This window comes from Schistocerca cancellata, chromosome 2, assembly GCF_023864275.1.
Source record: "Schistocerca cancellata isolate TAMUIC-IGC-003103 chromosome 2, iqSchCanc2.1, whole genome shotgun sequence".
Classification (NCBI taxonomy): domain Eukaryota; kingdom Metazoa; phylum Arthropoda; class Insecta; order Orthoptera; family Acrididae; genus Schistocerca; species Schistocerca cancellata.
The window spans coordinates 892,855,643-892,869,992 of record NC_064627.1 but is presented as its reverse complement, the minus strand read 5'-3'; the positions used below and the strand labels follow the sequence as shown (position 1 = coordinate 892,869,992).

General features: G+C 43.7%; 1 protein-coding gene across 1 annotated transcript in view; it reads left to right on the top strand.

The window, feature by feature from the left end:
- LOC126148726 (uncharacterized) overlaps nucleotides 1-14,350 on the top strand; it is a 41,827-nt gene that overhangs the window by 18,617 nt on the left and 8,860 nt on the right. Inside the window, exon 2 of the mRNA XM_049915773.1 lies at nucleotides 12,973-13,131. Coding sequence (XP_049771730.1) covers nucleotides 12,973-13,131 — 159 coding nt within the window. The remainder of the gene's footprint in view (nucleotides 1-12,972; nucleotides 13,132-14,350) is intronic.

Below are 14,350 nucleotides of genomic sequence, written 5' to 3'. Positions count from 1 at the left end.
CGATCATCTGCTGCCATAGCCCATTAAAGCCAGTTTGCACCGCACTGTCCTAGCGGATATGTTCGCTCTACGTCCCACATTGATTTCTGCGCTTATTTCAAATGGTTCAAATGGCTCTGAGCACTATGGGACTTAACATCTTAGGTCAGGGGCGGGCAGGAATCCTGCACGTGTGCGGTGCACTTGCACGCGTGCAGTTAACAGGTGTTCTGCGTGCACACAGGGGCAAGCTGGCCACCCGCTTATCTCCCATCCCCACCATACCCTCTGTCCGCCCCTTCCTCTGCAATGCGTTTTGTTTCCTAGATTGCTTTATTGAATGTAGGAATAAGATTAGTAGTAGTAGTGCTTGAAAGATATCGTGGTTTGAAAGAGTACTTATTAACTACGATACGTTTCATTTAATTATCACAGGTGGAGTGGAACAAAATTTCTACATACAGACAAACGCAAGCAGTTACTTAAATTTTCATCACTGATGTTTGCTCTTAACCGACACTTACTAATTCAGCAAATGGTTTTCCAGCTCTCGCTATATTAAGCTCGTACCGCTGGGCTATTATTGTTGTCGTCCTGAAAAACTGAAAACGGTGCTCCATAAAATGTTAAATCAGTTACATGAGAGACATGACGAAAGGAAGTCGCAGATCTCTCGTGACCACAGCAACTACGACAGATTCATCTAGTATCGTCAGATCGCTCTTCTTAAGCTCAGTCAATTTCCCCATCCGCTCAGAATCCGGCAATAAATTGTACTCGTCCTTGTGAAATTTGTTATAATGGCCTTCAATACTAAACTTCCGCTGACCAGCGAGAATACTGCCACATATTAAACATTTTCAATTTTCACCTTTTTGCACAAAGAAAAAATGATTCTCCCATTACTTTTTAAAAGATAGCAAATCTCCACTTCTCCGTTTCCTTGTTTCACTCTGCATTTTCCGGTTCTTGAAATACAACGTTGATTACGTAGTGGTTGCTACGCATCAACGTCTGCAGCTTAGCCTGTTACTACACTGCCGCAACCTGACGGCTGTCGCCACTGCCCCAGTCGACGATTGCACGCGAGCAGCACACGTGCAGCGCTGTGCGCTCATGAGCCGCGTGCAACGTTTGCCCGCCCCTGTCTTAGGTCATCAGTCCCCTAGAACTTAGAACTACTTAAACCTAACTAACCTAAGGACATCCTACACATCCATGCCCGAAGCAGGATTCGAACCTGCGACCGTAGCGGTCGCGCGGTTCCAAACTGAAGCGCCTAGAACCGCTCGGTCACATCGGCCGGCTGCGCTTATTTCACCCAGTGTTGCTTGTCTGTGAGCACTGACAACTCTACGCAAAGGCCGCTGCTCTCGGTCGTCAAGTAAAGGTCGTCGGTCACTGCGTTGTCTGTGCTGAGAGGTAAGGCCTGATTTTTTTTTATTCCTTCATTTTGGCACACTCTTGACACTGTGGATATCGTAATATTGAATTCCCTACCGATTTCCGAAATGAAATGTCGCATGCTTCTAGCTCCAACTGCCTTTCCGCGTTGAAGAGTCTGTTAACTCTTGTCGTGCGGCCATAATCACGTCGGAATCCTTTCTATGTGAATCACCTAAGTATAAATGACAGCTCCGCCAATACACTGTCATTTTATACCTTGTGAGCGCGATACTCTAGCCATTTGTATATGTACATATCCCATGTCTTTTGTCACCTCAGTGTAAGAGCAGCAGTTCTCGTAACGGCGCGATAGCCCTCACGGCAATTGCTAAAATCCAAGAGGCGTCGATCGAGTCACGGATCAGCAAGTCGAAGACGTACCCAGTGTAGAGCAGATCTTGCGAAAAATAAGAGTCCGAAACCGCTACCTGAAACGAACGTTTCAAAATGACTCCAAGCATGCAGCAGCAAGTCACGAAAAACAAACCAAGCAGTACAGCAAGTACGAACTCTGTATAAGCAAACCCAGGAAAGCAATTATTGAGCACAAATAGAAAAGTGCCCTTCCCGAACCCAAAACCAACTCGATGAAGGAGTTAGTAATATCAAACAAGAAGGAAGCGATAGGAGAAGCGGAAGCCAGTCACCTGTAAAAGAAAATACATCTACAATTTGCATGAAAATGCTGTGACACGATGAGACTTACGCGTTTCGACTTTACTTTATTCTCAAAAGCCGTGTTATGTCAGGTATATAAAATTTTTCATTAGATTGTATCACGTCGACATTCTCAATCACGAGACAAGTGCACACTGCGACGCAGACATAAAAAAAACGACTCAATGTCAGACTGATACCGACATCGGTGAAGATCATCTGATGCCTCCATCTGCCGAGATATTCATGACTAGCAAACGAGGTATAAACGGAATACAGCCAAAAGTCAGTACAGTGCGGAAGAAGAACGAAAACAAAGACTCCAAAGACGTTAGTATTGCTACTAACGGAAAAGACTCTCATCCCGAAACTCAAATGGAGATGCAATGAGACCACGATCGTTTAGACCAGGGGTCTCCAAACTCTTTAGTCCGCGGGCCACATTGACTCCTCCACGAAGTCATGAGGGCCAAGATCTACCTAGTGGGATTAAAGCATCCTAGCACTCCATGATCACCGCAATGTAAGGCTACAGAGAAGATGAAATCGCAAAAATCTAAGGTTGTTGGAATAGCTAGCACTGAAACGAACTACAATTTTTATTTAATGACATAATTTTGATTGGTGGACGTACCTGACCGAAATTCTGGCGTATCTTATTCTGGCGAATTTCACCGACAAAAAAGTATGTCACTGCACATTCTTCACGAAAGCGTCCTGCAAAGTTAAAGAAATCTCAAAGTCGTTGTTAGCAACACTATTACTGCAAGACGTAACAGAGATAGAGTATGTCAACGCATTCTTATTTCAAGCGGCGCAACAATAAGTTTAGTCATGTAGTCTTGCAGCGTGTAGCAGAGCCAGAGCATATGGGTTGGTTCAAATGGCTCTGAGCACTATGGGACTCAACATCTTAGGTCATAAGTCCCCTAGGACTAAGAACTACTTAAACCTAACTAACCTAAGGACATTACACACACCCATGCCCGAGGCAGGATTCGAACCTGCGACCGTAGCAGCCTCGCGGTTCCGGACTGTAGCGCCAGAACCGCACGGCCACCGCGGCCGGCCCAGAGCATATATTTGATAGTTCTGTTGCGTGATTGTGTCTATGTTACGAGTGCCTCACGAGGTTTTTAGTGTTTTATGCACTGTACTAGTAGGAGGGACGACGAAGTGTGGGACAATTCAAAGTTTGAATTCGAAGAGACAAGGAAAATCTGAAAATCGAAATACGTATAGCACGACTTGAGTATTTTTTTCAGTGTATTTTAGTGGAACTACAGTGTAATTGTGAGTGTTTAATTTAGTAATTAAAGTACCTTAAAAATAAATTAATTGCATTTTGTTTAGGCAGACTAATCCCTAGTTTTATTAGTATTAAATAGCACAATTTTATTTTCAGGTTATAATCTTTTGAGAAGTTCTGTACAAATATGGAAAAGAAACGAAAGGCTGATAGTGAATGTAGAATTTTTAAAGAGCAGTGGGGATGTCAATATTTCGTGGTGGAGTCAAGCAACAAACCAGTGTGTATTATTTGCAAAACAGCAATATCGCTCTTCAAAGAATACAATATAAAACGTCATTATGAGACTAAGCACTCTCAGAATTACTCCAAGTTTACAGGATGCGAACGATTAGAAATGTATGAGTCTCTGGAACACCAGCTAAAAACCCAGCAGTTGCTGTTTAAGAAAGTAAATGCTGAACAACATGCAGCAACTAGCGCTTGTTTTCGTGTGGCTCATTTAGTAGCGAAACAGTGTAAGCCATTTACCGACGGTGAATTAATTAAGAACTGCATGATAGCAACAGCAGAAGAAATGCGTCCAGGAAAAGTTAATTTATTTAAAAACATAAGTTTGTCGGCAAACAATGTGGCTCGAAGAATAGATGACATAGCACAAAATATATCAGCACAAATGCGTGACAAAAGTCGAGACTTAGACTGGTTCTCTTTGGCCGTGGATGAGTCAACAGATGTATCAGATACTGCTCAAGTACTACTTTTTATTCGAGGGACTGACAAAAATTCTAAAGTGTATGAAGAGCTCCTTGATGTTCACAGTATTCACGGGATGACCACTGGCGAAGATATTTTTAAAGAAGTTGAAATGGCAGTTCAGAAAAACAATCTTCAGTGGAAGAAATTAAAATTTATTACAACTGATGGTGGCAAAAACATATGTGGGAAAAATAAAGGTGTTGTTGCTCTCCTTTCTAAGTTCGTAGAAAATGACGGTGGCTCAAAACCATTAGTAGTGCATTGTATTATTCACTAACAGTCTTTGTGTGGAAAACATTTAGATATGTCAGAAGTTTTAAAGCCATTTATTTCAGCTGTTAATTATATCAGATCCCATGCACTCAGTCATCGCCAGTTCCGCGAGTTTCTTGAAGATATTGAGGAAAGCGACTTGCCATATTATACTGCAGTGCGCTGGCTTAGCTGCGGTTAATTTATGACCCGTTTTGTTTGAACTCCGAACAGTAATTGAAATTTTTTTGAACGAAAGGAATCGCCCTCTGGCTGAGTTACGGAACGGTGAGTGGTTATGGAAGCTATCATTTTATACAGACTTAACTAAACATATGAATGACCTTAATTTAAAATTGCAAGGTGAAACCCAGCTTCTATCTGATTTATACATGTATGTTAAGTCATTTTGACAAAAGATTGCTTTGTTTCAGTCTCAACTGAACAAAGTATGCTTCACGCATTTTAGTACATGCCAAACATTCAGTCACCAAACTGAGATTCCGTTTCCTGTAACTTTTGCAACTGAAGCTTTGGGCGCTTTAAAAATTAATTTTGAATCACGTTTTAGAGATATCGATTAAAATTCAAACGATATCAAGATATTTCAAAATCCCTTTGACGTCGATATAGAAGCGTTACCCGCATAACTTCAGTTTGAAATTATTGTTTTGCAACGTCGTGACTTTTTTAAAGGAAAACATTCAAAGTCAACTTTACTGGAATTTTATAAGTGTTTTCCATCCACACAGTTTCCAAATTTACATAAATTTGCCTGTGGATTTTTTTCCGCTTTTGGCACTACGAGGTGCATTCAAGTTCTAAGGCCTCCAATTTTTTTTCTCCGGACTGGAAAGAGATGAAACATGCGCATTGTTTTAAAATGAGACCGCGTTCATTGTCAATACGTCCCAGAGATGGCAGCACGGTACGGCAGATGGAATTTTACCGTCAGCGGCGAGAATGAGAACTGTTTTAAATACTTAAAATTGCGACGTTTTCCTTACTTGAACAGCGTGCAATCATTCGTTTTCTGAATTTATGTGGTGTGAAACCAATTGAAATTCATCGACAGTTGAAGGAGACATGTTGTGATGGAGTTATGGATGTGTCGAAAGTGCGTTCGTGGGTGCGAAGTTTAATGAAGGCAGAACATCGTGTGACAACAAACCGAAACAACCTGGGGCTCGCACAAGCCTGTCTGACGACATGATCAAGAAAGTGGAGAGAATTGTTTTGGGGGATCGCCGAATGACTGTTGAACAGATCGCCTCCAGAGTTGGCATTTCTGTGGGTTCTGTGCACACAATCCTGCATGACGACCTGAAAATGCGAAAAGTGTCATCCAGGTGGGTGCCACGAATGCTGACGGACGACCACATGGCTGCCCGTGTGGCATGTTGCCAAGCAATGTTGATGCGCAACGACAGCATGAATGGGACTTTCTTTTCGTCGGTTGTGACAATGGATGAGACGTGGATGCCATTTTTCAATCCAGAAACAAAGCGCCAGTCAGCTCAATGGAAGCACACAGATTCACCGCCACCAAAAAAATTTCGGGTAACCGCCAGTGCTGAAAAAATGATGGTGTCCATGTTCTGGGACAGCGAGGGCGTAATCCTTACCCATTGCGTTCCAAAGGGCACTATGGTAACAGGTGCATCCTACGAAAATGTTTTGAAGAACAAATTCCTTCCTGCACTGCAACAAAAACATTTGGGAAGGGCTGCGCGTGTGCTGTTTCACCAAGACAACGCACCCGCACATCGAGCTAACGTTATGCAACAGTTTCTTCGTGATAACAACTTTGAAGTGATTCCTCAAATGGCTCTGAGCACTATGGGACTTAACTTCTAAGGTCATCAGTCCCCTAGAACTTAGAACTACTTAAACTTAACTAAGGACATCACACACATCCATGCCCGAGGCAGGATTCGAACCTGCGACCGTAGTGGTCACGCGGTTCCAGACTGTACCGCCTGTAACTGCTTGGCCACACCGGCCGGCGAAGTGATTCCTCATGCTCCCTACTCACCTGACCTGGCTCCTAGTGACTTTTGGCTTTTTCCAACAATGAAAGACACTCTCCGTGGCCGCACATTCACCAGCCGTGCTGCTATTGCCTCAGCGATTTTCCAGTGGTCAAAACAGACTCCTAAAGAAGCCTTCGCCGCTGCCATGGAATCATGGCGTCAGCGTTGTGAAAAATGTGTACGTCTGCAGGGCGATTACGTCGAGAAGTAACGCCTGTTTCATCGATTTCGGGTGAGTAGTTAATTAGAAAAAAAATCGGATGCCTTAGAACTTGAATGCACCTCGTACTTATTTGTGTGAAAAAACTTTCTCCAAAATGAAACATGCAAAAAGTATTTACACATGAAAAGTAGGTGATGAGCATTTGAAGTCGCTGATGATTTTCTCTATCAGTAAACTTGATCCACAACTGGAGGTAATTATGAAAGGAAAGTTACAGCTACATAAAAGTCACTAATTATCACTAAGATGTTAAATTTCCTTACGTGAATACTCTAAAACTGTGAGTTTCCAAGACATAAATTAATTACAGTTATTTTTATACATCAGTTACAATTAAAATATCCAATATCATTATGTACATGAAACCTCGGTTAAGAAGCGTCTACCATAATGATTAATTACTAAGGCTGGTCGACGAAGTGGCGTCCATTTGAAAGACTTGTACCAGATTCGTGAGTACAATAAAATGCAAAAATTTTTTTTACTTAAAATTTTTTCGCCAAACTAGTCTGTTAACCGTTCTTATTAGTTTTCACTATCGCACGGAGAATGGTGTGTCTGTTTATTGTGGATAGCCACAAGTTTAAACATGACCTTCCGCTTTGTAAAGATAGAGCTCCGACAATGTCGCGGTGTATTCGTCGCGATAGACCTCGAAACTCAATTGTTGCCAGTATAGGTACCACTCAAATATTTGGCGGGTCGGATACCGGGGATGTCCGGCCAGCAAATGCGGGCGTGTTTGCCAGCCGTCGCCGGCCGGCTTCGGCCCGCGGGCCGTAGTTTGGAGACCCCTGGTTTAAACAGCAGTGAAACCAATATTTTGATGTGGATACTCGGAAGAAACAAACTTTAATGGAACTTACTGATGTTGTAATATGTATTGATCTTCTGTATACTGAATACTCGGGGTTGGCAAAAGTCATGGGGTAGTGCTATGCGCATATATACACTCCTGGAAATTGAAATAAGAACACCGTGAATTCATTGTCCCAGGAAGGGGAAACTTTATTGACACATTCTTGGGGTCAGATACATCACATGATCACACTGACAGAACCACAGGCACATAGACACAGGCAACAGAGCATGCACAATGTCGGCACTAGTACAGTGTATATCCACCTTTCGCAGCAATGCAGGCTGCTATTCTCCCATGGAGACGATCGTAGAGATGCTGGATGTAGTCCTGTGGAACGGCTTGCCATACCATTTCCACCTGACGCCTCAGTTGGACCAGCGTTCGTGCTGGACGTGCAGACCGCGTGAGACGACGCTTCATCCAGTCCCAAACATGCTCAATGGGGGACAGATCCGGAGATCTTGCTGGCCAGGGTAGTTGACTTACACCTTCTAGAGCACGTTGGGTGGCACGGGATACATGCGGACGTGCATTGTCCTGTTGGAACAGCAAGTTCCCTTGCCGATCTAGGAATGGTAGAACGATGGGTTCTATGACGGTTTGGATGTACCATGCACTATTCAGTGTCCCCTCGACGATCACCAGTGGTGTACGGCCAGTGTAGGAGATCGCTCCCCACACCATGATGCCGGGTGTTGGCCCTGTGTGCCTCGGTCGTATGCAGTCCTGATTGTGGCGCTCACCTGCACGGCGCCAAACACGCATACGACCATCATTGGCACCAAGGCAGAAGCGTCTCTCATCGCTGAAGACGACACGTCTCCATTCGTCCCTCCATTCACGCCTGTCGCGACACCACTGGAGGCGGGCTGCACGATGTTGGGGCGTGAGCGGAAGACGGTCTAACGGTGTGCGGGACCGTAGCCCAGCTTCATGGAGACGGTTGCGAATGGTCCTCGCCGATACCCCAGGAGCAACAGTGTCCCTAATTTGCTGAGAAGTGGCGGTGCGGTCCCCTACGGCACTGCGTAGGATCCTACGGTCTTGGCGTGCATCCGTGCGTCGCTGCGGTCCGGTCTCAGGTCGACGGGCACGTGCACCTTCCGCCGACCACTGGCGACAACATCGATGTACTGTGGAGACCTCACGCCCCACGTGTTGAGCAATTCGGCGGTACGTCCACCCGGCCTCTCGCATGCCCACTATACGCCCTCGCTCAAAGTCCGTCAACTGCACATACGGTTCACGTCCACGCTGTCGCGGCATGCTACCAGTGTTAAAGACTGCGATGGAGCTCCGTATGCCACGGCAAACTGGCTGACACTGACGGCGGCGGTGCACAAATGCTGCGCAGCTAGCGCCATTCGACGGCCAACACCGCGGTTCCTGGTGTGTCCGCTGTGCAGTGCGTGTGATCATTGCTTGTACAGCCCTCTCGCAGTGTCCGGAGCAAGTATGGTGGGTCTGACACACCGGTGTCAATGTGTTCTTTTTTCCATTTCCAGGAGTGTAGATGGCTGTAGTAACGTGCCGCGCGGTTTGAGGCACCACGTCACGGATTGCGCGGCCCCTGTCTCCAGTTCAAGTCCTCTCACGGGCATGGATGTGTGTGTTGTTCCTAGCATAAGTTAGTATAAGAAGTGTGTAAGTCTAGAGACTGATGACCTCAGCAGTTTGGTCTCTTAAGAATTCACACACATTAGAGCATCTTTTGTAGAATCGTATACACAAGGTACAAAAGGGCAATGTATTGACGTAGCTGTCACTTGTACTCAGGGTGATTCATATGAAAAGGTATCCGCTATGATCGTGGCCGCACGACGGGAATTAAAAGACTTTGAACGCGAAATGGTAGTTGAAGCTATACGCGTGGGACGTTCCATTTCGGAAATACGAGTAGTTATGGAATTCAGTATTCCGAGATCCACAGTATCAAGAGGGCGCTGAGAAAACCAGATTTCGGGCATTATCTCCCACCATGGACAACCCAGTGGCCGAGAGGAGAGGCCTTTGCGTAGAATTGTAAGTGATCGCAGACAAGCAATACTGCGCGAAATAACCGCATAAATCAATGTGCGACATAGAGCGAACATATCCGTTAGGACTGTACGGCGAAACTAGGCGTTAATGGGCTATTGCAGCAGACGATCGACGCGAGTTTCTCTGGTAACAGCACGACATCGCCTGCAGCGCCGCTCCTGCGCTCGTGATCGTAGCGGCTGGACCATACACGTCTGGGAAACCGTAGCCTCGTCAGATGAGTCCTGAGGTGACGGTAGGGTTCGAGTGTACGGCAGATTACAAGAAGCGATGGACCCAAGTTGCCAGCAAGGCACTGGGCTAGCTGGTGGTGGCTCCATATGGTGGGGATGTGTTTACATGGAATGGCCTGGGTCTTCTGGTCCAACTGAACCGGTCATTGACTGTAGATCGTTATATTCGGCTACTTGAAGACCATAGCATTTTTTCATGGACTACATGTTCCGCATGGAATTTTAATGGATGACAATGCGCCCTGTCACGAGGCCTTAGTTGTTCGCGATTGGTTTGAAGAACATTCTGGACAATTCGAGCTTATGATTTGGTCATCCAGATCGCCTGAAGTGAACCCCATCGAACATTTATGGAACATTATCGACAGCTACGGAGGTAATATGTCTCTGCAGGGGGACTTGTTGAATCCAAGCCATTTCAGGCTGCTGCACTATGTCGGGGAAAAGGAGGTACGACACGATATTATGAGGTATACCATGACTTTTGTCACCTCAGTGTGTATAATGCACCTGAAACAAGAACTGTTGATCTTCATGGATTGTAAAGTCGTAGATGTTTGTGAATAAAGCTTATTTTCAGTATAAAAAGTAAAAAAAAAAAAAAAAGATAAAAATTTTAAAAATAAAAGTGGTTAATTGCACTGTCTGTCTATTTGTATGCTAATTTTCGATTCTCATTGCTGTCTTAATTTTTTTCGTGTTATTTTATCCGTAACAATTAATTATAGAATGTAAGTATATTTAAACTGTTTTATCTATGACAATATTGAACAATTAGTTATAGAGTTTAAATATATTTGAACTGTTCAATTTATGTATACCGAATTTCTATATTCAATTTAGTTGCGATTACCATCCTCGCAAATAAGAAGGCTATAGGGCACCACATTGCAGCACATCGGTAAAATTTTGGAATAGCCACCAATGTTCTTAAATGAAATATGTTTCAAATTATTTGAATTATTCCTCATCTCCTCTTTCACTTTGGATCTGTGAAGGTAACATTACCACATCTCTCCTTTTTCGTAAATATGTATTATGTTCTCTCTTTTCCTGAGATGTTCAACGGCCTGGAATAGCATCACTATGCATCTATGGAACAAACCTATAAGGTGAAGGAAAAACGCACTCGGTGGTCGGCATGTGATTCCTCACCCAAACTGAAGACAAAAGTGTATCTAGCTGTACCTAATATCGCTAGTAGGTTTAAGAAAGATGCACCTTAAGACACGAGACTCTGGCAACGCACTAACTGCGGGACGCGTGGCCAAAACCAGGTTGCATGAACTCTGCCCTCTGCTGAAGTTGTCCCTTTAACTCAGTGAGACGAGGCAAACCTGTGGGGAAAGGATATGAAGACGCGCTGATGGTCTCGTTAAACTTTTTTTTTTCAGTTAAAGCATCAATTGTATACAATTTAAACCACCACTGTGCGGGACCGTACTTGTTTCGTCCATGACATAAAGTCAACAGAAAATAATAGTGAGTGGAGTAACATCGTCTGTTTCCAATGAGGTACAGAAAACACAATAGGTAGGTTGTACTAGACTGCACTTATGCTACGCACAATAATTCCATTCTGTACGTTGACGATGAGGCTTATCTTGACAGAGCCGATACGTACACATACGAGCAGCGTTCGCTTTAGAGAAAATGTTCAAAGCGATCACGTAGCCTTTGTAGACACTTCGCCACTCACAGGATCATACTTTGTTGGACTCTAGGCAACACACCTGATACACCCACCATTGCTGAAGTGGCATGCACGCGAGCTATTAGGTCGTGTACATCCATGGGTGGAGTACTGCAAACTTGTTCGTCTAAGTGTCCCAACAGATAAAAAAACTAGTGGATTAAGACCGGGGGAACGTGGAGCCTAGAAAACTGGAACTCCACGACCAATCCATTTCCCTGGAAACACTTCATTTAAATAGTTACGCGCATTCATTCCAAAGTGTGACGGTACGTCATCATGCAGGAACCATAGCTGTCGCCGAACACCAAGTGGGACGTTTTCTAATGCATCAGGCAAAGTATTACAAAGAAACGTACGACATAGCGTCCCATTAGACTTGTCTGGCAGTAGTTAAGTGTCCAAAAGCACTGCTCCCACGATTCCAGCTCACAAGTTTATGTCAAAGTGTGCCTAAAAGCCAGGTACATAAGTGACTTGTGGGTTCTATTCTGACCAATACCGGCTGTTGTGAAGGTTGAAAATACATTCACCTACATTCAACAGTCCACAGCACGTTGTTTGTAAAATGTTCGTTACCTTTCTCTTGGTGTAAAAGCCACTCACAAGTCTGTACTCGTCGAATGCTGTCTGGCTACTAGTGATGAGTCGATGTGCAATAACATCGATGCAGTTCTTCATCGTGAAACACTTAAATAACCAATTTTTGAGATATCTGGAGCTGCCTTGCAATATCACGGATACTTCGCCGAGGTACTAGCGAACAGTTTCAAGAATAGCGCGCTCTGTTTGTGTATTACTTGTGGACGAAAGTTACCGGTTTCCCGAAGGTGTTGCCCCGACGACGAAAAACATTCTTGTCGGGATGGTGCCTTTGAGGGTAACGTGCAGTATACGCATGAGCAGCAGCGGCAGCTTGGTTATTGGATGCACCCAGCGCCAACGCATATCGGCGTATTCATCGTTTGAGTACTCCACGGGGAAGCCGCACTACATTAACTTGGCAGGACCAGTTATAGCTGGGTGCTGCGCTGTTAGCAGACAGATACATTCAGTTGAATGGGTCCCACTCATGTGCTAGGTAATTATCGTGTGACAAAATGATGTTCTGCTTACAAACGGCGAGAACTAGGGAACGGACGCCTAAAAAAGGAAAACAGAGCCCCAATGAGGGTTCGAACCATAGCTCCAAGGTGGATGTGAGTTTGATGTCGCAACAGTCTACGCAGCGAGTTTCGACAGCTGGTTCAGTGGTGCGTGGTGATACATGTTTCTCTGTACATTATGATGCACTGCACGATGTGATAGTGTTGCCAGCTCCTCGTTTTCATACACGTGTTTTCAAAATTTCATTTTGCTATATAAACTTTTGTTTTGAATCTGGATGAGGAATCGTGTGTCGATCTCCAAGTGCGGCACCTTTTCTTCTAATCTAATTTAAGAGTTCCTCAAGACTGTACTAGTTTTGGACGCTAAAGTATTTACTAGTGGTAATTACTGAGCCTAATACTTCGAAAAGTTGTTGCTAAAATCTCTGTTGTTACAGGCGAAAGTCTGCGTTGTTACGTATGCAGTTCATCGAATGACCCAACATGTGAACACAGCCCAAGGGGATATGATAAATGTGGGAAAACATCAGCGTTGGGCAGTTTGGCGTTGCAAGTAATACAGGGTCATTCCGTCTGCATCAAGGTTACCTATAAAGGTACGTGAATCATCATAATTAAGTTTAAGAAACAGTCCATTATGTATATAATAAAAACTGTGTTTTGTAATGTTTCAAGCTTTCTAGAAGTAACAGATAACAGGCACATTCCCAGGCATGCACGCGGTTTTTCGATTTCACTTTCACGAACTACGTCGTCAGTAGATTGTGAACGATTTTCTGCTGTGCCAACTGGATATTCACTCCAACCAGTTTCTAACCCTCCCTCCAAATTCTTCAACGGCATACACATTGTTCTGACAGTCGCATCTACTTGCGTGACTCTTTTACGAAACGGTTATTCAAATTCGTTGTTCGACTCTTTTTATCGAATTATTTATCATATCCCTTAGCCTTGCCATCCACATTGAAAATCTTCGTATATCATAGACATTCGTAAAACTATAACTGTCAGTCCAATCATGACATGCTGCATTCAAACCTGGAACCTTACGTTTCACGGACAATGATCATAATGCTCAATTGGTTTGAGTCTTGGTCTGGCACACACTTACTCTCCCGGGAATTTTAATGACACTCACTGCTCTGCATAGTGTAAGTTTCATTCATGTTGATGATAATTTCATATCTGTTCGTTGTATGAGGCACAAGGGCTGCCTTCTAAACTTATAATGAAGTAATAGCATTTTCGGTACAGACTGTTTTATTACTTCTCAAAATATTCAATGTTATCATTTATACACGTTTTCATTCGTTCCAGCGGGTTCAGGAAACTTTTTCCACTCTTACTTTGCTTTCTCAAAACGTACTTTTGGCAACATTCAACAGCTTCTTGATGAAATTAAAATCTTGGCCCACGAAGTTTTGTTTGATATACGTAAAAAAAGACGTCGTTAGACGATATATAAGGCATATAATGGCAAAGAGAGACTAATTCCATGTTATCTCCGTCAAACAGTCGATTGTTTGACGTGCTGTTTGACAGCTGGTATTGTCATCTTGAAGAGAGATGCGAACGTTTCGATCGTTTTTTGTCGGTTCATCGCTGGACTTACAGTAAACAATTTGTATACCATTCAGCAGTAACTGCTCTTAGATCTTACAAAGCAATGATTGCGACCTGTCAGTGTAACCAAAGAAACAAGCGATTATTTTTGGATGATAAAATATTTTTAATATCCACCACAGGCTGCCAAATTCTTTATACAAGGTTACCTTTATTTCATCGTATATTACATTATAATAAATTCTGTATATG